The sequence below is a fragment of the Misgurnus anguillicaudatus genome, chromosome 20 (genome assembly GCF_027580225.2).
Source record: "Misgurnus anguillicaudatus chromosome 20, ASM2758022v2, whole genome shotgun sequence".
Classification (NCBI taxonomy): domain Eukaryota; kingdom Metazoa; phylum Chordata; class Actinopteri; order Cypriniformes; family Cobitidae; genus Misgurnus; species Misgurnus anguillicaudatus.
Window position 1 is genome coordinate 25,343,191 of NC_073356.2, and position 27,138 is coordinate 25,370,328.

At 38.3% G+C, this 27,138-nt stretch overlaps 1 protein-coding gene across 1 annotated transcript in view; it reads left to right on the forward strand.

The window, feature by feature from the left end:
- Window positions 1–27,138, forward strand: part of crybg2 (crystallin beta-gamma domain containing 2) — a 40,570-nt gene that overhangs the window by 3,058 nt on the left and 10,374 nt on the right. Inside the window, exons 2-7 of the mRNA XM_055219832.2 lie at window positions 4,015–4,111; window positions 9,426–12,373; window positions 16,994–18,659; window positions 23,826–23,873; window positions 25,961–26,079; window positions 26,707–26,917. Of these exons, the coding sequence (XP_055075807.2) occupies window positions 4,015–4,111; window positions 9,426–12,373; window positions 16,994–18,659; window positions 23,826–23,873; window positions 25,961–26,079; window positions 26,707–26,917 (5,089 nt within the window). The remainder of the gene's footprint in view (window positions 1–4,014; window positions 4,112–9,425; window positions 12,374–16,993; window positions 18,660–23,825; window positions 23,874–25,960; window positions 26,080–26,706; window positions 26,918–27,138) is intronic.

The following is a 27,138-nucleotide window of genomic DNA, read 5'->3' on the forward strand; positions in this document are numbered from 1 at the left end:
GAATCAAATGAATCATAATACTGTCTTTATTGTATAAATTAAATATAATTATTATTTTTTAGAGCTAAAGAAGTGATTTTCTCTTTGTCTTGGGTTGTTTGATTAACTTTAATGACACAGACTTGAGTAAGTTAATTGAGGTTACTGTCTCTTTAAGACTAAATAAGCACAGACTGGTTTCTGACTGTAATTTATACATACACTTAAGACCTAAACACATTTTTTATTAGAAAAAGAATACTGTGGAGAACATTTTGTTTGAATGTGCCCCGTCAAGAACAGAAAGATTTTATGTTCGCTTGCTTTTTAAAACGCGTCTCTCTGTGTACTACTGCGCGCACACACACAGACAGTCTCTTCACAAAAAAAACTTCTGTTGTTTTTATTGCTCTATTCGCAAAATGTATTTTAATGGATTACATTTTGAGACACAGTAGCGCAACTCTCTCTAAAGTTTACACATCAAGAGTTCTGATCTTTGAAGGGCATAGGGATCATCACGTCTGACTGGAGCTGGACCGGACACATTTAACTGCATGTGTGTTTGCGACATAGGTCTGTGCGTACAGAAAGCTGCTCACTTTAGCACCTTTTTGTGGTTAAATTGTTTAAAGTCACTTGAATGTTAACATTTGCAAGCCTTTAAAACATGTGCAAATGATAAACTTTCTTTATTAAATTTGCTTATAAATCCATGATCCGTACTGATTCACGACCTCGGGAGCTAGGGAACGAATTGAGACAACGCAGACATGTTGCTTCAGACAAGCACGTGCAGGTCGCGGTTTGTCATCACAACATTTCGGCCATATTGTTTCGGTGATTAAAGTCTTTTGGCCGAAAATTTTCGGTGGCCGAATTTTTGGTGCATCCCTAGTAAAATGTAAAAGTAGACACACTGCTCGTTCAATGCCGCAATCGTTTCAGCTCTTAGTCTATGCATCTAGGGCTGGAACTAACGGTTATTTTAATAATCGATTAATCTGTTATTTTTCAGATTAAAGGCGGAGTCCATGATGTTTGAAAGCCAATTTTTATATTTGAAATCACCTAAACAAACACGCCCCTACCCCAATAGAATCTGGACCTTCTGTTGATAGACCCGCCCCACACATACGCAACCCGGCATTTGATTTTATTTGATTGGCTATAAGTGTGTTTTGGTAGTCGGCCCGTCTCCTTTTCCAACGCGTTTTTCAAACATCGTGGACTCCGCCTTTAATCGGATAATATAAAGCATTCATTTCCAACCCTTTATTCAAAACCAGAAATGAAATCATCAGAAAGTGCACAACCATGTTTTTCCTTCAAAATCCCTTGTTAAAGTAATAAAAATAAAATAAAATAAAAATGGACTAACACAAAAAACATACACATGTATGCTTTACATCTGCCAAATATATAGACTTTTTTTAATAAAGTGCACCTGAGTTGCCAGAACAATAAATAATTTATAAAAAGTAAAGAACAATACAAATTATTCTCAAACGAAACAAGATTATTTGTATTAGCGAGCGAGAGAGAGATAGAGAGAGAGAGAGAGAGAGAGAGAGAGAGAGAGAGAGAGAGATCCTTGTTATTAAGACATGTAGACTGACATTGATCATGCTTTTAAACAAAATAAGCAAGCAACATGCAATGCATTCTATGTCTGTCCTTCTAAATATATACTTTAAGACCCTGGGGAATCCCTGGCAGCAGTGGACTTGCTCTTGAATGAAATATCCAGAAACAACAGAGAAAACAGTGCGAGAGAGAGCTCCGCATTAAACTCAACTTTTTAAAAAACGTAAACATTTCCGCGTCGCCGCGACACAACAAATCGATTATGAAGTTGGTTGCCACACTTTCAGTAATGGATTTTTATCGACTTAATCGATTCGTTGTTGCAGCCCTATATGCATCCATACATATCTATGGATCAAACTACTGATCCACTTGTTAAACTGTTGATGTGATTGATTACATGTTTGTAATCGAGGCGATTTCAAAACGCAGGTTTTGGAAAATTCTAATTTTATGGAGAAAATACTCAGCATTAGATGTTGGTTAGTAGACACGCCCCTTACTGCTGATTGGCTACAAGTGTGTTTTGGTACTCGGACCGACTCCATTTTCCAAAGTGTTTTTCTAAAATCATGCACCCCACCTTTAAATGTTAAGCAGTATTTATAAATAGTAGCGTTACAATAAAGAACCGTTTCTAGCACCTTTATGTGTGATTAAGTGTAGTTTTCATCCCTCCCAAGTTTAGTATGAACACAATTAAAGAGTTTTTTACCTTAAAATAACGTTTTGAAAAAAGTTTCAGTCGTTCATCCACCAAAACAGGGTGAACGGCACTTTCACATTCACTTTGCAGCCCTCTATCGGCCAAAACCGCACTAAAGAAGTTTCCAACCGTCGGGTCGCGGTCCTCTAATTCGAGTGAAAACTACAAAAACTTGCTTTACGGCAGACCTACAATCCAATGAGAGCCAGCTTTGCTGCAGTAGGCTAAATTATTTACGACAGTGGTAATGGACAATTCCGCTTCCAACCTGTAGGGGGAGCAAAGAGCAAAAACTCTTTAGTGTTGCTTTAACTAAAATTGCAACCTTGTTTTTGAGGCCATGTTTTAGATAATAAAAAAGATTAACTCAGCATTATCTTTGTTTGCGGTCCTCTCTGTAAGGTACATTTAGGGTTAAAGTATAAATCTCTTGCCCTTTTAACTAAACGAACATAAGAGTGTAATTAATAGCATGGTTTCAGGCTTATTCTCATGAGTCACTGTTCTACACTGCATAGCAACAAATGATATGGTTATACCCAAGGAACTGGCCATACTACATGCTTCCTGTCTGCAATCACACATAGTGAAACTCACAATGTTTGGCTGTGCCCTGCGGGGAGAATCTTGAAAAACTCAGATACCTCAGTGAAAGTTTCAGCTTGTTTTCACCTGATTTGAAGTTATCGGTGTGAAAGTCAGAGCTGAACTGAGCTGAGCTCAAATAAAAAATAATTGCTCCGTTGGTTTTGCTGGGGGTCACTTTTAAATAAGCATGTTTGTGCACATTCACCCACTTTTAGCATCAGAGTGCCTCAGGGCTTTGCGGGTGGGTTTGGAATGCGAGCAAGATGTTAAGCATTGACCCTAAAATCTCTTCACATCAGCCAACTCCCTTCTGAATACTCTCACACTCCGTTGAGGGTCTCGAACCAAGGTAATAAATAAATATAGCATACACACGCATGCAAATAAAATCAGTCTCGGTTTCTACAAGATGCTTTTGAATGCTTTCATCACATGTCTCAAAAGATAAGTTATTTGCTTTCACCAACCCTTCAAGTGGTATTAGTGATACTGTAGCAGTTCTTTGTTAAACGTAGTTAATATTAATGACGGCTAAATTGTTCACATTCCAAAACTGTGATTGTATCCGTGACTTAATGGAATTGTGGATGCACCTGTTCCACCCCTGCTTAATGCCAACTAGAAAGTTATGAGTTGTGTCTACTTTATGTAAGTCCACACAATCTAGGTATTGTGTCCCTGAAGCGGGTGAATCAGAACTTGTGGGGTGGTGACAGCATACCATTGACTGTGGTAACCTGTCAGAGAAAGATGAGACTTTGTTTAGCACTTAAGTTGTTTTAAGGTGCGTTTGTATGCTTATGTGTTAAGTAAATGCGTTCAAAAGTTTAAGAAGTACAGTGTATCTGAGCATGTGGTATGTTTACAATGTTGTATGAAAAAATGCTGAAGGTTTCCACTGACTTGGTAATTAATAGCTTGTTTACAGTACTCATTCTGTTCGCATGAGCTGTCTGTGTATATGAGGAGGACATTGACGTTCTTATCATTTTAGCTGAAACGCATAAACCTTTACAGCACATTATTATCAATGTTTGGTGTTATAAAATGTTTACCTTTTCGTTGCTAATACATACTTTTTCAAGGAAAAAAACACAACAGGTTTATGTATTTGTTGCTTTTATGAGTGGCTGACCAAATGTTGTCTTTCACAGAACCGAGCCTGCCACATTGGGTGGCACTGATAGTCAGGATGGGGAGGACTTTTCTGGACACAAGCCATCTGTGTTTGGCACTGGCCCTAGGAAAAAGGTCAGAGAGCACAGCACTTATACTTGTCAATTGGTTTTAAACTAACATGTGCATGACAGCCAGCTATAGTTCAAGCTATCCAGCACCTGTGACAAAATTACAAAAAAAAAATTTGTTTGCGTTAAAAGTTTATTTGCATGTTTGCTACAAATTGTTTTGCAGTGCCTAACACTTCATCTTAAAGGAAAATTAATACACACCTATCTTTTCTAAATGCGTACACTTAATCAGTGTACAGCACGTTCATTTAGCGTAGCACCATTCATTCGGTAGGATGCAAACAGGGATGAATTTAAAAAACACTTTTAAAGACACTTAAGGGCGATTTATAGTCGTGCGTAGGTCGTAGGGTATCTGTAGCCTGGGTGTAGCTCTGCGTAGCCTGACGTGCACCTCGCAAAAATTTCGCTCTGCACGTGCGAGCGAAAGAGAGACAGATGGTTGGTTTCGCCATGGTTTCAGTGTTTTGGAGGGGGTTGTTGAGGAGTGATTTAACTCAAACTGCAACAAAAGTCACTGTTTATTTACTTCCATCATTGCTGGTCTTCTCAAATCATACACAACAAGTTGTGGTTTCTTCTTTATTTGTGGGTTAACTTGCCAAGCTTCTTCTTCTCTGACGGTCACGCTGCTACGGTGGTTACACGCGTGGATACTGCGTACCAGCAGTTTGCGCGTGTGTTTGCACGTCGACGCGGAGGAGAAAAAGTTTGGCAAAATCTGGTGTCATGAGCGACAGTGAATGTTGGCCGCAGGAGGTTGGTGTGTCCAGTGATGTGAAAAATTTGTGAAATTTAATAGAGTGACTTTCATTAGCGACTATCAATGAGAGTGAAACAGTGGAGCTCGCGTCATCCATTTCTTGCCAGTTATAGGGCCCTATAAAATTCGTTTTATATTTCCGCAAATTCCGTTATTTTTTTTCCCAAATTCCGTTTTGTCCATTTTAATTTATGCAAATTCCGTTTTGTCCGTTTTAATTTTTGGCAATTATTGTTTTTTTACCCTTTACTGTTATTTTAGTCATAAAAAGAGTGTGCTTTTAATGTTAATGATTAAAATGGACAGAAATACAATAGGAATTGCCTTAAATTGATGAAGGGAACACTTTTTCACATTCCCTGTTTGCAGTAGGGCTGCTCGATTACGGGGAAAACGGAATAACACGATTACTTAATGACTGTAAAAACATGCATTTACACACACACACACACACACACACACACACACACACACACACACACACACACACACACACACACACACTTTACTCAATCCAATGCATTGTTTAGTGTTGTTGCAAAAGGCTACGCATGTCAAAGCAGTGGTGCCTTCAGAAGTGCCTTAAACCAGGGGTTCTCAAACTGTGGGCCGGGGCCCCCAGGGGGTCCGCGAGAAGGTGCCGGGGGGCCCCAGTTTTATGACATTTTATAAAATACATACATTTATCAAGAAATCTGTGTAATTAAACCAAAGAAATATATAAGCCTACTAACCAACAGCACTACTTTGAATAATTTTATATGTTTTGTTTAGTTAAAATTTTACAATTTACACCAAATTTGTAATAAATTTTCTTGGGGGCGGCCACGAAGAAATGCACTGTACACAAGGGGGGCCGCATGCTGAAAAAGTTTGAGAACCACTGCCTTAAACACATCAGTCCAGCGAAATGTGATCCATATTTTAAACACAATCGCTTGAAATGCATATAACTTTACAAACATTCATAGGATTTTTGATCTGTCTTCGGACAGCATGAGCGCGCAGCTCTGCACGTGCGAGCGAAAGAGAGACAGATGGTTGGTTTCGCCATGGTTTCAGTGTTTTGGAGGGGGTCTGAAATGACGAGAAGGAATGTGTCACCCAGATTTGCTGCATTTCCCCCAGACATACGTTCTTCTCCCACACAAAAACAAAATTTTATTCAAAATATGTAAAATTCCGCATTAACACTAGATTACGTGTTAATTTGCCAATTCCGCAATTGCGTCCGCGATTCCATGATCGCGGAAATTATAGGGCCCTACAGTTACTGCAGGGCGCCGTACTTGTTTTCTTATAACTGTTACTAAGAGCCAGCATTTTCAACACCTCCGTACGACCTCATTGAAAGAAAAGGGAGACACACAGCGAAAAAGTCGATGGCGGTCTAAATGGGGCTTTAGGCTGTTACTAACTTTGTCACACCAGACACATAAATCAGTGTTTTTCTTATACCACAGTAGAAACAGGCACTTTATATACATATTCTGTCATATCAATTGACATTTAAAGTAAAGCAGTGTAACATTTCGTTCAACCACAAATCTGTTATTTAAACCAGTGGTTATCAAACTGTGGGGGGCACTGAGATGGTGCCAGAGGGGCCCTGATTTTGTGACATTTTATAAAATAAATTAATTTATCATATATTCTGTGTAATTAAATCTTAGAAAAATAAGGCTACTAACCAACGGCACTACATTGAATAATTGTAAACATTTTCTTTGGGTAGGGATGCACCGTATAAAAAGGGGGGGGGGGGGGCTGCACACCGAAAAAGTTTGAGAACCACTGATTTAAACACAACCTTAAATGATTTTAAGTTGTACTTAATAATGGTGATGTTATTGTTATGGAGGAATTGTGTTTTCTGCCAAAGAATTAATATGAAATGGGATCTGCTAAGCTTTCCTATCAAGGTTTGCATGAAAGACATGCATAGACACGGTAATGGACACAGTTTATTAGGCAATTTGTGGTAAATGCCATCCTTGAAGCACTAAGTTGCAAAGTAAATGGGAAAGAGAGCATTAACATGCACATAATAAAAATGTATTATATGTTTCATCAGCTTGTGTTTATATCAATGTATTTCTATTGGACACTGACTGATGATTAAAACTGATTTTGAATTTGTGTACATAAAAAAAATCTGTGTTGTTTTAGTCCATGGTTGAGTAAAATATAGACAAAGCTAACCGCTTGGGATAAATTAATCTGTGCTGTATAATTTTAACCCAAAATGCTGGGTTGTTTTAACCACGGCTGGTCAAATGTTAACATTTTCTACTGTTAAAAAATACTGTGTTATTTTCAACCCATGGTTGGGTCAAAACCCCACACAATTGTAGATTAAATTAAACCAACAGGTGGGTTTAAAGGTACAAGAGATTAGCGAAAGAGGAGTCGGGATATTTGTGATGTAGGATTATAGTCCTTGGATTGAATTTCCTTATACCTGACCAGCAGATGGAGCCAAAAGCACATATTAGGTATCCCCCCTGGACATTTTTTGCATGAAGTGCTGACAGGTTGAGCTTTGTGTTATGAATGCTGATACCCATCAACAGCAGTTCAGAAGATTATGCAACAATTTAGGGATTTCAGTTTTATGATAACATGCCTTTGTGGTTTCTTCGGTTTGGTTGCTGTAGGTGTATTGTGGAATCTGTAAACAGGGTTTGTCCTCCGTGTTTCATGCTTGTGTAAGATTTATATCGGTGTAAGGTTCATCAGGTTCATACCAGAATAATGTGCCATGGTATTTATCCTACATGCCATACATAGTTTTATATAACATAAATAGATGGGTTTTTTCTAAGTTCTAGTGTTTTAAGATGGGGTGAGATAGAATGAGTGGCAGATTTGGTCATTTTAACATTTTCCAACCCAACCACCAGCTGCTCTTTATGGAATTCAAAGGCCTCCACCCAGATTCATAGACAGAATGACAGATGTCTCTCTATCTCATTTCATGGCATTTCATGCTCTGTTGTTATCATCAGATATAAAACTGAACACACCTCAGCATCAATCTCATCATTATAATTTCTTTTCTTTAGGATAGATGCAAGACAAGTTTGATGTATAAATAAAAGGCCAAAACTTTCTCTTATCTCATACCTCTCATGCCTAAGATAGTAAAGAATGTAAACCAGCCAGGTTGCTATGGTACATAAGACCTGCACTTTCAAGAGTTTGTCGAAGTGATAATCCAATATATTGGCCAGGCTGGTAAATAATCTGATATGTGTCTGTTTCAAGATTATTAGGACTTAATTTTTACTAATGTGAGTTCTCAACTCTTAACTCTTTCCCCACCAGCGTTTAAAAAAAAAAGTTGCCTGCCAGCCGCAGCATTTTTTGATTTTCACAAAAGTTTGATACCTTCCAAGAAAATGTTCTTCTTTAAATATGTTAGCATACATATATCATATGAAAGAACAGACCCTCTGCTTTAAAAATAAAAAAAGTTTTATCCTACCTTCATTTGTTCTCTTTTTATCACTTCTCAAATATGGGTAGGTTTCCTCAAAAATACCAAATAATGAGCAAAACGCTGATTCCATTCAATGGAATTCCAAAAATTATATTTTTGTGAAGGACTTTTGATAGAGATCAGACTCAGAGCGATGATCAGATTCAGAGCGATGATCGTTTGGGGCCATTTCTGAGATTGACATTCCATCTGAGGGCCGAAGACCTATTTTAAAGTTGAAGAAAGCACAATATTTCTGTAAATGTACTGTTTAAAATATATTATTAAACGTATAATAATACTTAAAAAATATAAGCAGTGGTTTCTTTCTTTTTATCATACATTATTTTATAAAAGGAGGTAAATTTCTTCTTAAACAGGATCTCAAATAACTTTTCTATTAAAACCTTGCACTAAACTAACAAATTTAAGTGTTTCTGTTTTGATTATTGGCTGTCCCAGACGAAAGATTGCCATCGTGAAACAATTTTTGCGATTTCTGTGATCGTGGCTCTTCATCGGTGGTCACATGTCATACAGTGAGAGAGGTTCAAAGACGGCCGTTGTCCCGGTCTTGCGTCCAAAGCCTACGATAGTTTTCTGACAGTGTCAGACATTTGGCATGATCACCGCACAGTGTGTTTGCTGCTACGACCTGCGTTCTCTGATTTTTTTTTACCACGAGCGCATGCTGGTGACGTTGCGCTAACGTGTGACGCAGCCGCCGAAGCTTCCGTGTCTTCATCGTACAGGCTACATGCTTGTCGTATTCGAGTTTATACGATCCATGTCGCACAGTGTGATAAGGTAATGATCTCATAGGAGGGCAAAAATCTGCAGTGTATTCCGGGCTTAAGGGGTTGCTTTTGGGTTTATAAGTTGGGTAAGAGCGCCACCTGGTGGTGGATAATAGCGGAAATACGAATTGCCGGAAAAACTTGTTATTGGCAGGGAAGAGTTGACTCGTCAATGGTGGGGAAAGAGTAAAATGTATGTTTTATAAATCATAATTATATTTTCTATTATTCATTTAACTGTTTGTATCTCTTTCTCTTCTCTTTCATTATACAGAAAGCGTTGCTCAGTTATTCAGAAACAGACCTTCGTAAACCCAAGAGCTTCAGCACATTCACCTTTAGGTGGAAAAAGAAAAAAAAAGGTTCGACCATGAGTCTTTCCGACATCATTGAAAGCCCGTTATTCAAAGGTCCCGTCAGTGAGCAAGGTGAATTTGAAGATCAAGTGGAAAATGAACAAACCTCACCACAACAGCTTGCCTTTGAGGCTACACCTGTTTTCACAACACCTGCGTATACTATCCCTGAACAGTCCCAGACCCCGGATGTCTGGAATGATGTGTCTTGGCCCAGTAAGGAGGACAGACCAGAGGATGCTGTTCTTGTCACGGAGGGCTATATGCCAACCAATCTGGACGGTGAATCAATACCATACATTGACTCTTCATTCTCTGATAGTGATAGTTACCAGACACCCCCACAAAGCCCAACAACATATTCTCGGTCAAATCATACACCTACCCAGGTTGTGACTACAGAATACCCTCCTAAAACCTATATACCTAATATACCAGACAGATTTTCTCAGATGAATGCTCCTGATCCTGCAAATGTTACGAGCACTCTGAATACAGCAGATGTTTTTTCCAGATATAATGATGCAGTTGAAGAACGTCCAGGCACTAAAGATGCTGTACATAGATCTTCTCAATACTCAAATACTTGGTCTAGCATTCCAGAGGAAGACTTTACAGACTCGATCAGTCTTGATCCTAATGTGAACACTGCTGCAAGATATGATACATATTCTTTTGGTAATTCATGGCCTGAGGAACATCCGAAACTGAATCATTCATTCCCAAACCTTGATTTTGAGACACCTGAATCAGAGACTTTAGCAAACATTGAGGACCAAACAAAACAAGACATTGCTCCTGAAGAAGACAAAGATTTAACCTTTACACTTCCTGCTGTACATAGATCTTCTCAATACTCAAATACTTGGTCGAACACTCCAGAGGATGACTGTATAGACTCGATCAGTTTTGTTCCAAATGTGAACACTTTTGCAGGATATGATACATACTCTGTTGATAATGCATGGCCTGAGGAACATCTAAACCTGAACAGTGCTTCTGGTAGGGATGATCATTCATTCCCAAACTCAAATTTTGAGATATCTAAATCAGAGACCCCAACACCATATTTTGATTTTACTCATCCTCAACATTCCCCCAGTAATCCAACTTGGATTATAACTACTGAGGCAGAAGACCCCCGGACCAGCGCATACGTGTCTGACACTTGCTTTTATAAGGTGGACAGCAGCACTGACCCATGCAATGTAACTACAGGCACCATCATACCCAATTTTGTTCCACTGATGCCAGATGTGGATGAAGACGTTGATACAAAGCCAATTTCATCATTCTTCAGTTCTGATGTGTCATTCGCTGAAGCTGATTTGAGACCAGTTCATGAAGATCTCTTTGATAAGAGTTTTCCCACAACCACAAATTTTCGTTACCAGAAAGAATCTCACCACGAGACCATCTCAGTGGAATCTCCCCAAACTGACTCAGAGGAACCTTGCCCTGCTGTTGTAGGACCTGTTCACCTTAATGCTGAACCTGTCCTACTCGAGAATGAGTCAAAGATCACTTTGGCTCAGTCAGTTATGTCAGGCATACGCACCTCCGATTTTACTGACACCTTTGATCTCTCAGACTCCATCACCTTTGACCCTGAGCCTTCCTTGGGAGTTCTGCATGACAGTGGGTCTTATTCATGTGCTGTAAACCGAAGTGAAAAACAAGACCTCATACGCAAGGAAATAGATCAGGCGAACTCAGCCAGCGATGAAAAATACTCAATCACTACTTCTTCAGATTTGACAGACCATGATATCTCCAGGACTTTGATCTGTGAAACCGAGCCTACCGTCTCAATTCACCCACCTTCTCATTCGCAGCTCTTCAGCTCTCTGGCCCGAAAAGAAGAGATCTATCAACGAAAAATCAACGCATATGAAGGTTTAAATGCAGAAGAGGGACTTTATAAAGATAGTTTTGAGAATCTTGAGATCATTGGCCAGGATGAGACATCAGTAAAGTGTATGACCACAGTAGAGGACCTGCAGATGTTTGTGAAGGAGGAAGAACACATACCGGATATCTTTAATAAAAATCATAAAGTTACACAAATTGAAGTAAAAGAAAATAATACAGAGCATATCCAAAGTGATTTACTAAAAAATGAAATGATCCTTCCTAACATTGTGGTAAAACATGAAGCAGTTCAGGAGATGCCACAAAGTTTGTTAAATACTATAGAAACATCCATAACGCACGGTGTAATAGCACTAGAACCACAGGTATGTGCAGACACTGAAGTGTTGACAGGTCAAGCAGAGAGGCAGATTCACTGTTTCGCTCCACTAAAACCAGTCCTACCAGTCAATCAAGATTGCATCCCCAAAGAATGCGTTCCCGCCCCTCCTTCCTCTGAGCCGGTAAAGGTATCACTTGCAGAATCGAGCATGACAACACACAGTCACCTGGAGACATGGCTCCGCCCCTTGGCCCAATACCATTCCGGTGGAGTGAAAACAATACCAGAGGACACCGCAAGGATCAAATACCAAACAACCGCTGACATCCAGCACGCTGAGAGGCAGGAACACACAAACAATGAAGAGGCAGAAGATATAGGCACATCGCTCACAAGTACTCAGAACAGTGAAAGTCAAAAACCAAACAGTGAGGAGGACACAGACTGGCAGTCCACATACAACACAGAAGAGACCTTCAAACACAACAGAAACACGAGTTTTAATCAGGGAGAGGTAAAGACAGATAACATCACAACCTTCACTCAGAGGAACGTGTTTGATAGCAGTAAAACCACACCTGAGGGCTGGAGAGAAGTTGAAGATCTCCACAAACCAGAAGTTAATGCTGTACAGGAGCACCTGCTTCCAACGCGGTTGATACCGGGTGACAGGTGAGAAACCAAATTTAAGGATGTTGGCGCTCTGTTTAAAATAAATTGATGAATGACTGATAAAAATGCGTTTTACTTTCCTTAAATTTACTGATGGCTTTAATAGATTGCCAGCCTACCAAAAAATACACTATATATCAAGTATTAATTTATACAACCGTTTTAAAATGAATCTAGCTTGTGATGGTTTATTAGCTTTTTTCTAGCAAATGTAAACTAGCATTTTTAAGGTTAGTTTTGAAATTATTAATTAAAATTAGAATAAAAATATTTCTATTATGATTATTAATACAGTTGGCTTTGTATGTGAGATATGAGCATGAAAGTTTATTTGTATAGCACCATATGTGTTGAAGAGCTTTTTAAATACTTTCTTTTATGTCTTATTTTTAATAACCAATTTAATACATTTTCAATTTTAAGTACCTATAGAATAAATTGTGGTTCCTATGCAACCTGCACCATCACTCTGGATACAGCGATTTTGTCATGTTAGTAAAGCTAAACTTAACTAATACAATAAATTAAGAATAATATAAACAGTACTTTTGAACTTGAACTTTGAAAGATCAAGTAGGCACAAGATTATCAAAGCCTCACCCATTTGCAACCATATGTCTTATAGGTTAATTTAAATGGGATGGGCAGGGGAAAGAATGTGACTTAGATCTGTGGTTCAAAGTTTGCTATTGATCCAGACCTGATTATACACATTCTTGAAATAAATCTTATGAATGAATGCCAATTTCAAAAACAGCTGAGAAGATGAATGCTTCCTTAAGCAAATCTGAATGATGCATTTACATGTTTAACCTTTGCTGTTGGCATTTAAAGACAGATGTTTGATCACTCTTCGGATTCTCTGCTGATTCACTTCAGTTCAGTTGATTTGCTTCATTTCTCTGCTAAGAGAGACTCAAGATCCAAAAGCTTTTTTGAATGTGAGCTGTAGTGAAAGGTTGGTGGTCATGCACGACAGTGTTAATCCAACCTTTCAGTCACTTTGTCAAATGCTCTGATCATACATGTCACGTATTAAGCAACATGTGTTGCAGAACAGACCACAGGCTTATCATCAGCTGGAATGTGTGTGGACGCAAAATGACCGTATTTTGTGAATTCTTGTAGGGTTTATGCACGAATGCCATAATGCATTCGGAGTAGATGTATAGATTGATTTGAGTGGTGTAGATGACAGACAGATGTTTATGGCAGACCTCCACACCCTTGTTTTCAAAGCCCCTGATTACCTTGCACTTATTGGCATATGCTTCATCAATGCAGTTTGTTATTATACATGTGCACCTGTTATGATCAGAATGTGAAGGGTGTGTGCTTGGAATTGGAAATGTTAAAGGGAAAGTTCACCCAAAAATGAAAATAATGTCATTAATTAAAGCTGCTAGCAGCGATGAATAGGCCCTTGCACGCAATTTAGCATTGCAAACGCCTTTAGATGACACATACCAAATATGATGATGATCTGATTACATTTCTAGGAGGAGTTTGTTAAAGTACGAAGCCTAGAAATGGCAAAATTTGCACTCAAATTACAGAGCAAATTCAAAATGGCCGACTTCCTGTTGGGTTTAGATCTTGGCTCCAAGAGACGTTTTTGTAGGTCTTGGGGTGATACATGATCCTACCACATTTTGTATCTGTATGTTTACCGTAGGGGGGGGGCTGCCCCTTTGGGTTTTTGTAGGTGGCCCTCTTATTTACACCCCCAGGTCTGAAGCCAATATCAAATGAAAATTTTCACCACATTTGACGTGTGCAAAGTTTCATGACTTTTTGAGCTTGTTTAGGCTGTCAAAAATGCGATTCATTTAGCGATATTTTGCGAGGCCACCACGGACACGCCCTTCAACGAAACTGTAAAGTCAGGAGCAGATCGGACAATGTATCCCTGAGTTACAACAGCTTCCTCTTTCATGGCGAAACATCAAATTTTGCCAGGCTGCCACGGACACGCCCTTCAACGAAAAGTCAAGATCTTTGCCATTTATCATTGCAAAGGGCTTTAGATCATTCTGACCAAATATGATGATTTTATTAAATCTTTCCTGCAGCCTCTAGGTGGCGCTATTTCTGAAGTTGAATATTGGCATGGCAAATGTGTTTTCAGGTCAAGACTCTTATCAAACATGTGAAACGTGGGGCAGATTGGACATTGTATGCCTTAGTTATAACAACTTCCTGTTTCAAGGTGAAACGCCAAAATTTGTCAGGCCGCCACGGACACAGAACACTGTCCATGTCCAGAAAGGTAATAAAAACATCATCAAAGTAGTACATGTGACATCACTGTTAGAATGTGTTGAAGCATCGAAAATACATGTTGGTCCAAAAATTATGACTTTATTCGGCATTGTCTTCTTTTTCGTGTCTGTTGTGAAGCGCATGCCGGAGACTAAAGTCACGTGACTGCAGTGACTTACGCCGCGGCTGACGTGTTATCTGGTGCGCCCCAGCTGTTTTTTTTGTGTGCCCGAACTTCGTTTACAGTCTGAGGGTGACGCACAGTGTACGTTTGAAAAAAAAACTTTGCAAACAAGTATGAGGATAACACGTCATCCGCGTCGCTGCGGTCACGTGGCTTTGGTCTCGCACATGGGCTTCACAGCGGACGCGGAAAAGAAGACAATGCTGTCGTAATTTTTTTATTTTTGGACAAAAATGTATTTTGGATGCTTCAGCAAATTCTAACTGACCCACTGGTGTCACATGAACTGCTTTGATGCTGTTTTTGTTGCCTTTCTGGACATGGACAGTATACCGTACGTAGATTTTTAATGAAGGGTCAGTATGGTCTCGAACTAAATATAAAACATCTTAAACTGTGTTCGGAAGATAAACAGCGGTCTTACTAGTTTGAAACGACATGAGGGTGAGTCATTAATGACATTATTTTCATTTTTGGCTGAACTATCCATTTAAAGCGTGTTTGATTTGCATGTGCAAACCTCTTAACCCCTTAAAAAATTTAAGATTTGCTTAGATGGAGAACAACTGTCGATGAATCACTTTGAATTATATTACTAAATTAAAGTAATTTGGTGACTTTAAGAATTTTGCAGGATTGTTCATCTACAATTAGTTTTGTAAACTTTCCATAATGAGACTTTACATCTGGGTATCACATGCAGTGTCATGTACTGTTCTGATGATGCAACATTTAATTTCAAAGATTTTCTATCATTAGCCTTTTCTGTGTGGCATACATGTAAAATGTAAGTTATTACTAAACTGGGTTGGTCGTTATTCAATATTTGAACCACAACAATTCGTAGAAGGCAGACAAAATACTGTGGAAATTACAGCGAACTACACCCACAAGGTGTTGTAGGTGAGAGAATAATTCGTTGGTGTGTTTTGGTTAAAATTAATTACTTTCATTTAAATTCCTCGGAAGCAAGAATGGGGTGTGACATCCAGGTTTGCCACTAGGGTGCATGCTTTGGCTATTACAGGAACAATCAGCTGATTAAACTTGATACCTCCTCTGAAATGGCTCGGGGCTAACTGTAGTGAAAAACAATCTACATGACATTTACACGCATCTTCTTTCCTACTTTTTCATCCTATAAGGTGGGTCTTTATATCCTGAATGTCATTGAATTACATTTTTATATATTTATATACTATAGATGTATGTACCACAGTGGCCTAAAAATAAATGTGAGGGTTAAACAATAATACTTTATCATGCAGATAATGTTGTAATTGTTTTTTCATATCAGTTAAACCCCTACATGTGTTATATTGTGAGGGACTATTTATATTACATGTTTATGCTGGGTTTGTGTGTGTAAGTGTGTAACCTGTATGGGTCTGTGTGTGTTTGTATTTGTGTTAGTATGTATCATGTTTGAGCATTTAATTTGTGTTATTTTAGCCTGTTTTTAGGCAGGTTTGTTTGTTGAATGTGTGTTAAAGAAAACCCATGGGCATCCTGTTTGGGTAATGTTTAACTAAATGAATACTTACCTAAAAGAGAATAACATTTTACTATACTTACGCTTGTATATTTTATTGCCAGTTACATATATTTTAGACATTCAGACACTTTATCAGATAATAAAATTATTTATTTTTCTGTATCACGTAGACAAAAATGCATTATTGCAAGCAGTAAATTGAATAAATGCATATTGGACAACTTTAGTCTTTTGCATTAGACATTGGTCCTGCAGTAAAGTCTCACTTAGACTTTACGTTTTATATAAAGAGTTTAAAGCTGATTAAAAGGCAGAGATCCAATTTGAAGTGCTGATATAACATGTATTGTCTTGTCTCCAGAAACTCACCTATGCAAATTGCAATACACTCCCACACTAAAAATGCTTTTACATCTTGCTTTTACCGCATAATTTGTCCTCGTATTTATTTATAAGTGCAATCTAATACGTTTCCTTTAACAGTGATGCGTGCACTTAAAATTTTTATATTTGTATTCATAATACCAGAGATGTTGAGATATTATCCTTATTGTATTTTGAGTCATAGGCTCAATTTTTTTTTACTGTGTCTTATTTTATGTCAAGACTTTAATTTGATTGATGGCAGGGAAACGTTATCACAATTTGATTTAAGTATTCTTTGTCTATCTCTTTCTAGATTCTTTCATGCATCCACTGATCTCAGTACAGTGATCGAGGAGCCGGATATAGAGAGCGAAGAAGAAACTGAGCCTGGATCAGACACAAACATGAGCACTGGCATTGCCGTCCTAAATACAAAGCTCAGCCGCCCCTCATCATCATCATCCACCCTAGAGGGCAGAGAAGATGTCAAGGTGGTCCGTAAAGTTTCCCTTGTTAGCACCGACAGTAAGAGCAGCTATGAAAGTTCATTGGACAACAATGGGTTAAGAGATTGGTCAGAACCGAGCACAGCCAGCCCTGAATTTCACAGAAGATGGCAGGGCATTCATTCTGACTCTGAAGTAAATCACTTCAAAAGCTTTATGGAGAATTCAGACTATAACCTTACACATGGCTCGTCCCCCAGCTATGAAAAAGCAGTCTACACTTCTCATTTCGGCTCCCCGGGGACACAAAAAACCCAGCCCACTTATTTCTCCTCTGAGAGCACCGGTAGCCTTGGAAACAGTAGCTGGAAAGTAACCGAGAGCGAAGTTCAACAGGGTAGTGAGAGTTACCTTAGTGGGAGGAGTGGGGTGGAGCTTAATACACCTGTTGGAGGGAGAGAGGCGGACATACAAGAAACAGGCTTTGACTCACAGGCGCGCTTAGAGAACAGCTTGAGGATCACAGAGGAGGAAGAGGATTCTTTCTCTGGCGTGTTCCACGCGACACGCGTAGAACTGGTTCCCTCGCCCACTTCTCTTGAACCCGAGCCTCTCATTTACTCCTCAAATTCTGAGATGGACAGCCTGGTGGACACGCTGAAGAGCATGGACCGACCGGTCCGACAAAGGTTACAGCGTACATCATCCAACTTCTCCTCGCTGCCGCCAATTGAAGAGGATGCGCCGATCTTGTCTGCACCTGAAGTCGCACCCGTTAAAGAGCCAAAGAAGGTTATGAATGGAGTTTCCAGTTTACCTCCAGATTTTGGACTTAGCTGGTCTTCCGTCAAGGACATGCGATCTCCTCTGACCCTGCTGAAGGAACAGCAGTTCGGAGAGAACCGCGGGGCTTCCCTGCCCATGCGAGCTTCAGCCCTAAACAGCATCGTTATGCGCAGGGGGTCTCTCACTGACCTGAGCACCGAAGAGACCCCGTCGACGGGGCTTACGAATGGAACCTCATCCCGTCTGGAAAACAGCCTGTTCTTTCAGTCACCCGAAAACGGAAAGGGCTCAAGTCGCTCCATCTACCGAGCAGCCTCTCTCCCCGACATAGGCAGCAGCCACGAACGCATCAGCTCAGCCCCTAAGGGTACAGACAATCCACCTGCAAGCCGTTACGAGCGCTTCTCGTATCTCATGTCTTCGTCGAGTTCCCTCAGTGGGATTTCTGAAACACCTCGGATAAGCATGCCTCCCTCCATCCAACAAAACTCCAACACAGAGACGACAAGCTTCAACCACAGGAACTCTCTGGAGCTTTACCGCTCGTTGCCATCTGAAACTCTTTTCAAAAACTCGCCATCTTTGGGTCTTCAGCGTAGCGTTAGTGTCGATGGAGGTCTTCATCTAAACAATCATCTAAACAATCATCTAAACAATGACAACAAAGGCTTCCAAATGAATCATAAGCCAAAACCGGAGCCAGAACGGAACTTAACACCCAAATACAGAGCCTTTCCTGATTCATACGTGAGTATTGCTCATGTCAACAATACCAATAACAAAAGATCAATACTGTACTAGATTTGACTGCAACAGGGTAAAGATTGTTGATATCTTTATTTATATCATTGATTGAGAATTAACAGTACGGGTTAAAAGGCTGTAAAGTTTATCACTCCGAGAATGAGGACATGAAAGAATGAGACTGTTGTTTTCATCCCATGTCACCCCGTTCCAATCAGCTTTAATGTAACTGGATATGACCCACAGTGACATGGTCTGTTTTAGATCTCAAAGCTTGTACATTATATTTACATGTATGCAACTTTTATCCAAAGCAACTATTAGTATTTGTATTCCCTGGAAATTCCCATTGGCCCAAATTCCCATGGCATGGACATTGCTAGTGCCACACACTTTCAGTAGAACTACACTGTCAAAAAAGTGGTCAAAAATGGTCCCTAGCTGTCACAGGGGCGATACCTTTCAAAAAGTACACCTTTGCACCAATTTTTAAAAAAAAAATTTGAAGGGATCGACCGATATGGATTTTTCAGTGCTGATGCTGATACCGATTTTTGTTTCATCAACCTTGGCAGATGACCGATACAGGCTGCCGATTTTCTTGAGCCGATATTTGGAACCGATACTGCTTTTGCTTACAAATAGTAAAAACAGGTGAGGGTGCTATGGAAGCATCTTTCGATGTGTTCATGTAACGTTGGTTGTTTTTAGTCACATGACCTGCAATCGCTTGCAGCTTCCAGCACTCTGTCTGTAAATAATGCCAGAAAAAATCTTTTCCGATTTACAAACTTGCAAATATCGGCCGGCCGATATATCGGTCTATCACTAATTTTTTGACAGTGTACCTGTATCTGGATACCTTGCAGGTTTTTTAAAACATGCTACTTCCAAAACACCTGCCCATTATTTCAAAATACACCTAAATAATATAATTAGCTAATTCAAGCGGGTTTGTTTGTACTAGGTAGGAAGATAAACATAACAGCAGTTTGACCTAGCACCTCTGCCCTAAACCTCAGTGGATGAAAGGCTAGACGGGGTTTAATGACGCCTCAGTGGGAAGGCTTTTCAATAGAGACTGACAGGAGTATACATTACATCAGTGCTCACGCTGTACTCACATTTCCTACTGTTCATTAAAAAACATGGTGCAGCTTAATGTTTTTTGTGTTTTTAAAGGAGAACACCCCCGTTTTTCAATATTTTGCTATGTTCTTACTTCAACTGAGACTAATGAATACATACCTATCTGTTTTTTAATGCGTGCACTTCATTTTTGTACAGCGCATTGTGAATGTGTTAGCATTTAGCTTAGCACCATTCATTCCTTAGGATCCAAACAGGGTTGAATTTAGAAGCCACCAAACACTTCCATGTTTTACCCATTTAAAGACTGTTACATGAGTAGTAAGTATGGTGGCACAAAATAAAAGGTGACAATTTTCTAAGCAGATACAAAATGAGAACTATATAAATAGGGAAAACATGCAAGTGTTTGGTGGCTTCTAAATTCATCTCTGTTTGGATCCTAAGGAATGAATGGTGCTAGGCTAAATGCTAACACATTCACGACACACTGTTCAAAAATTAAGTGCAAGCATTGAAAAAAGATAGGTGTGTATTAATTTGTCTAAGTTGAGGTAAGAACATAGTAAAATATTGAAAACGGTGATGCTTTCCTTTAAATTTTGTGGATCATATGGAAACAGAAGTAGTGATGAAAAACGTTTTGGTGCTTTATGGATTGGTTTATTTGCGACTTTAAATCCTCTTTAAACATGACATGAGTCTGCCCGGGCTGTTTTGGCCTGCGGGTGTGACTTGGAATTTTACTAAAGATTTAATTACAAGGGAACCATAAAAATGTCTGTCACTAGGGAGTAGCATGAAACTGTTATCACATATCACACCTTAACCCATGTTCATTTGTAATGTCACACTTCTCCTGTAATTTTAGTTATCTGACAGGTTTTTATTGCACGTATGCACAGTCTAAGGTTAAACAGTTTGCCCTTTACTGTTAACATTTGAGTATCTGCCTGACCCCGTCTTTATTAATACTAATATTAGCTGTTTTCCCATTTCCCATATTTCTCGCTTCTAAATGGGCAACAGAAACTCATATACAGGTGCTGCGAGCTATAGCTATTTCTGTACTGCATGTAATGAGATCATATTCAAACAAAGAGAAAACCCACAGATAATAACTTTGGTTCAGGTTTCAACAATAGAGCTAACTTTCTTTTTCCTGTAACTGACCTTATTGGAATATTTCTCCCAAATACATATTGATTGACTGACATAGGGCTGCATTATAAAAATGTGCACTTTCTGAACCCAGATCTACATCTGGTCCTCCCTAAAGCTGAGAATCTATAGGAAGGTTAACGAGAGAGGCTGATGGAATGTGACAGTGTTTGTTATCTCCCTGTTTTCTTCATTCTTGACTAATTTGTGTTGATAATTTTGTTATACCGGCTATGTGTCGATTCCTGCTTAGACACACCCTGTTCTTTGTCTTGGCAGTGGCTTGCTTTGTGTTTGCCATTTGCAATGGGCACAGAGAAAATATGATGTGCCTTCGTGCCACAGTCACATCACTGCCGAAACCCCATGGGCTATATAGACTATTGTTATGAAAGGCACTTAACTGCTAAATACTGTAATAGTATTCTGCCAATATTATGTACTGTAATACAGTATACAGTTCTGTGTGTGTGCACCTGCTAGAGTATGATTTAAATAAGTTGTCTGTGTAGTACTTTTGTATGCGTAAAAACAGACTATACCCTGGGTGTAAAGGTCCATATTTGTTATGAGAAGATATTGAACAACTGACCACATGATGAAACAAGGCACAGTAGCTTTTTTGAGTCTATTATTTATCTACTGTAGAGATACACACTGCATCCTTCGCCCATGTTTCACATACAAACTGTATCTGAAATATTTCTGCATAAAATATTGTTTCACCATTGACACTGAAACTCACACGTTATATGAAGATATCTTTATGGAATCTGAATGATGTTAAATCCTTTATTTGGCTTGTCACTAAGAACATCCCCATATGCAAACAGAAGAAACTTCTGTGTAATGTTCTTTCTCTACGGCTCATTGCATGCGCAAAGACATCTTGCTCAACAAGGCTTGGGAAGGGCTTTTTCTCACCTCTACATACACTACAGGTCAAACGTTTTGGAGCACTCACTAGTTCTTTATTTATATAGTTTTTCCACATTACATAATTATAATAAACTCTTCAAAACTATGGCATGACACAAATATAACTGTGGGAATTATGTTGGTGACTAAAAGCATCCAAAATAAATAAAAACTCTGTTATCATCTGAAGTGCAGTCACCCTTTGCCTAGAAATTGCAAAACCGTATGTGTGTCATTGAAGTGCGTGCCACCTTAGGATGATATTTAAAGAATATTGAAGGAGTTTACATTAAATCTGGGTTCTTATTAGCTGCTTGTCCTTCAATGTTCAGACCAAGTCATTTATTTCTAAAATAATATTTTAAAATATTTTTTTTGTTTTTTTAATAACCGAAATTAATCTATTTGGCACAGCTGTATTTTTGTCTACTAAAAAGTAATTTCAAGCATTTAACCATACACCTTTAGATGAAACCATTTTTAAGATCATAGTTAACATTTTAGTCAACTGTCACATATATATTAGCAGAAAGTTGAAAAATGTTGCATTTACTTCCCAAAAGCGCAGTTGTGTCCTCTATTGCCATGGAAACGTTATGAAGTGACGTGATTATGTGAGACGTGAATATCATTTCAGCTTTTGCAAGTTTCCGCAGTTTTTGCAAGTTCCACAATTTTCGCAAATTCCCGCAATTCCATCGCATAAATTGCATAAATATCCTGCATATTCCATCGCATTTTTTAAGAAAACGTGCCGCAAAATCGAGGATTTTTGCCCGCAACAATCACAAAAAAACTCCGCGTTTTTCTGGAAGGACTGATCTGTTTAGTGAAATGCATTTTTTTAAATGTAGTATACATGCGCAAACAATGTTTTGGGGCTGTTTTTGTAACGCATTCTCACGAAATTACATACTTATAGTCATGTAAATTTTTGATTATTTTTCGTGATACTGTCACGAATTTCCGCTTTTTCCGTGACTGTATCACGAATTTCTGTTATTTCTGTTATTGGTTACTAAACTGCTTTTTCCTATTTTCAAACCATTGTCGCTTCGGTTTAGGGTTAGATTTGGTGTTTGCATTGAGATGTCACTTTAATATTGGTTAATACTATTTTTTTTGATTCTTTTTTTTTATATTTTCTGATTTTTAAACCATTGTCGCCTGGCGTTAGGGTTAGAGTTGGGTTTGTGTAAGGATGTCATTTTATGTAAATCTAACCTTCACCGAAGCGACAATGGTAAGAAAACAAGACAAAAGAGTTAAGCAACCAATACGTGACAACGACACGTAAACAGAAATGCATGATATGGTCACGAAAAAAATGCAGAAATTCGTGACAGTATCACAAAAAATAATCAAAAATTTACGTGACTATAGGTACGTAATTTTGTGAGACTGGGCTGTGTTTTACTATAAGTAATATAGAAGCGTATTAATATTGAAGTAAAGGTTGATATAAAGACATAAACAAACTCTTCAAAAGCCTCTCTTTGACAAGATATGAAATAATTCACTTGATAAAGTGACCTTTTCATTACCTATTTTTAAAAATGGTTTATGCATAAACAATATCAATTATTTTATGTTATTCATGTCATCTATTTATTCTGATTTCATCAACATATGATCTTGTTTTTTCGCGTTGAAACCAAACCAATAATATTATTAAGTTCTGCATGGCTTCTGTTTCATCATGATAGCATAATATTTCTTAACAGCATATGATAACAAACTATTATCACAATCTTATCTTGTTATCATAGGAATATTTTACAAGTTCACACTGTCTCTGAGCAATTTAAACTAATTGTAATCTTTTCTTAAGATAGCTCTTACTCAGTGCCAAAAACACAGACAGGCAGATAGCTTTGTTCATTCAGTTTGTAGTTTACTACACACACCCATGTTTACCGCAGAGAGATTTAATCAAAATAAATTTTAATTTTGTCTTTCTGTAGCCTCTTAACCGTCTTATTAAATATTTTCTGCACTCAGCTCACAAAACAAAAGGAACATGGGAAACTGAATCCTCGACCTGGAAAGGTGAGTCCTGTCACTTTCACTTTATTTTTCTGATTAAAACCACTTGAATGATTTTATTAATTGCTTAATTGACCAGACCAGCCCATGTATAGACTCTGTCTGCATTCATTATATAAAATAAGATGTGACAGAATGTGCTTGAGTTCATTAAGCCTGAGGCTGAGATAAGAGCAGGCGAGAGAGATTTGTGGGCGTGCTTCATCAGTCCAAGAACACATTTAGACTCGTTCATGTGTCAGACAGATGGATGTGGAAAATTAATTACATGGCTTACATAATCAAATGATTTTTATATTGGAACCTGCATCAAGAAAACATGCATTTGTTTTTATTCAGGGTGAATGAAAAGGTCATTAATGTTATTCAGTACATCTATCTTTAAAAGAGTTTTTGACATCTACTCTGATCAAGCTCAGACACATAAGCTGTATTCAGTATAATGACTTGATTGTTTGCTGAATCACAAACATTTTCCTACAGAATCAGGATGGAAAAAAGTCACAATTACACACGGCCCAGTGATGGATTGAGAGTTACCATTCTATTCCCTTCATTATAATACCTAAATTTATGTTATTTGTATCTTTAAAATATTTGATTTTAGTCTCATATATTTTATGTTTATAAAGACATAAAAGTATACTTCTAAGTCGGAATTACTCAATCTATTGTTAAACCTACATTGTGTACGATTTACAAGATCAGACTTTCTGTAAATTTAGAATGGATGTTAGTGAAGAAACACCAAAAATGGGTAGGCACAGTGACAGTACAGGCCCCTAAAGCAGTGATTGAAACGTTTAAAGTGATAGTACACCCAAAAATAAAAATAATGTCATTAATGACTCACCCTCATGTCTTTCCAAACTCGTAAGACCTCCGTTCATCTTGGGAAACACAGTTTAAGATGTTTTAGATTTAGTCGGAGAGCTTGTTGACCCTTCATTGAAAATCTACGTATGGTATACTGTCCATGTCCAGAAAGGTAATAAAAACATCATCAAAGTAGTCCATGTGGCATCGGTGGGTCAGTTGGCATGTGTTGAAGCATTTAAAAATACATTTTGGTCTGCATTGCCGCGGCTGACGTGTTATCTGGTGCGCCCCAGGTGTTTTTTTTGTGTGTGCCCGGGCTTCGTTTACAGTCTGAGGGAGACGGACGCTGTAAGTTTGAAGAAAAAAAACTTCGCAAACATGTCTGAGGAGAACATGTCATCCGCGTCACTGCAGTCAAGAGAAGACAATGCTGAATAAAGTCGTAATTTTTGTTATTTTTGGACCAAAATGTATTTCGATGCTTCAACACATTCTAACTGACCCACTGATGTCACATGGACTACTTTGATGATGTTTTTATTATCTTTTTTGACATGGACACTATACTGTAGATAGATTTTCAATGAAGGGCCAACAAGCTCTCAGACCAAATACAAAAGATCCCAAACTGTGTTTCCGAAAGATGAACGGAGTTCTTACGAGTTTGGAATGACATGAGGGTGAGTCATTCATGACATTATTTTCATTTTTGGGTGAACTATCCCTTTAAGAACCACTGCCATAAAGTTTTATTTAAAATCTTTTTAACTTTAATTAGTTAAATTAAAATTAAAGCAGTGTACACTTATGTTAATAAAACAATTAGATGACAAATAAAACAAATAAGTACCTTCAGTTTTAAGATTCAACATTGCTGTCTAATGTGAACAATGTGATGAGGGGATGTCTTGGTTTATTAGTTTTCACTGAATCATTTTTAAATTCCTACATTCTGTATCAGCAAACCAATTGAGATTTAGAAACTGGATAGTCAAGTTTAATCCTGAATATGGGATTGTTTCTTGCTATAAGATTGTTTTCTTTCTAACAAACAACCTATATTATTGGTCAGTGTAATATTGCAGCCTTAAGGTTATAAGACAACAAAAGAGGTTTGTAAAAGTAGGACAAAGTGTGCTTCACAGACAAGATTGTTCATTGTTCCTGCATCTGCTGCCTCTAGTGGCTGAGATTGTAAAATATCAAACAATACGGTCATTGTAAAAAACAAAGATATGTGGGACTTTTCTAAGCTGTTTTTATTTTTTTAGATGTTAATATTTGACCAGCCTGAATTGACCGGCAATAAAATTGAAGTCCGAGGTGATGTTGTAGATGCCACACCATGGGAATTTACAGGGACCATTTCAGTAAGAGTGGTCAGAGGAGGGTAAGTGATATACGTGCATTAATGTCAGCTTTAGGGGTGCACTTTTATTAAATATAAACACACAAACAAGCTTACTCTCTTACTGGTTGCTTTGGCTGGTTAGCACAGTACTGGCCCCTGGTGGTAGATTCTGTAACTACACCATACTGCAGAGACTTTTTTATTTCCATAGACTATTTTGGGAAGTCTTAAAAGCTATAAATACTTAAACAACTTTTATTGCCCTAATAAATATGTACTTTGTATATGAGACACATAGATAGCAGCAAAATGCAAGCGCGAAAGTAAACCCATAGGAAAGTAAACTCAGATAAATAAATCACATAATTCTCTATTTATTCAAGTTTGAAAGTTTAAGTTTAAGGACGTAGATAAAGTGTACACTATGGTCACATGGGGAGTGAAGGCACCTTACTTTGACCACACACATAACTATTCAAGAAAACAAGCTGATGGAATTTCATGAATGTTTATGCATAAGCGACATGTTTACATTTTCATTTTATCTGAGGGGTGATCAGTCAATGTCAGCTATACTGTAAAATATCAGATTTCATAATAGATCACCATCAGAAGTAAAATCACTCCAGAAACGTTAACAGCTTACATATTTTTTGTCCTCCTAAGTTGGGTGTTGTATGAGCAGCCAAGCTTCAAAGGAGAAAGAATAGCACTGGATGAGGGGGACATAGAGCTGACAAATCCTTTCGGACCTCAGGATGAAGAAGAGGATCATCGGCCGAACGGAATAGTACAGAATCAATGCGATGAAGAAAATGAGCCCAAACCACGGCTGAAGCAAAAGTTTGTCATTGGATCCATACGACGAGCAGTGCGGGTATGACAGATTTATGTTATATTCCTCAAAATATTTTCCCCAAGAGGGGACATTGTTTTAGCTTGTATGTATGTCTGGAATGGTTATACTGTACCTGTACAGCGATCTCATTAGTGTTAACTGCAAAAATGTGAATGAATGTGTAAATGCTACAGTAAAGCTTCTACCTGTAATGCTTCCCCTGGTGTCTTGTTTCACAGCATATGTCTTAGTGATAGTAG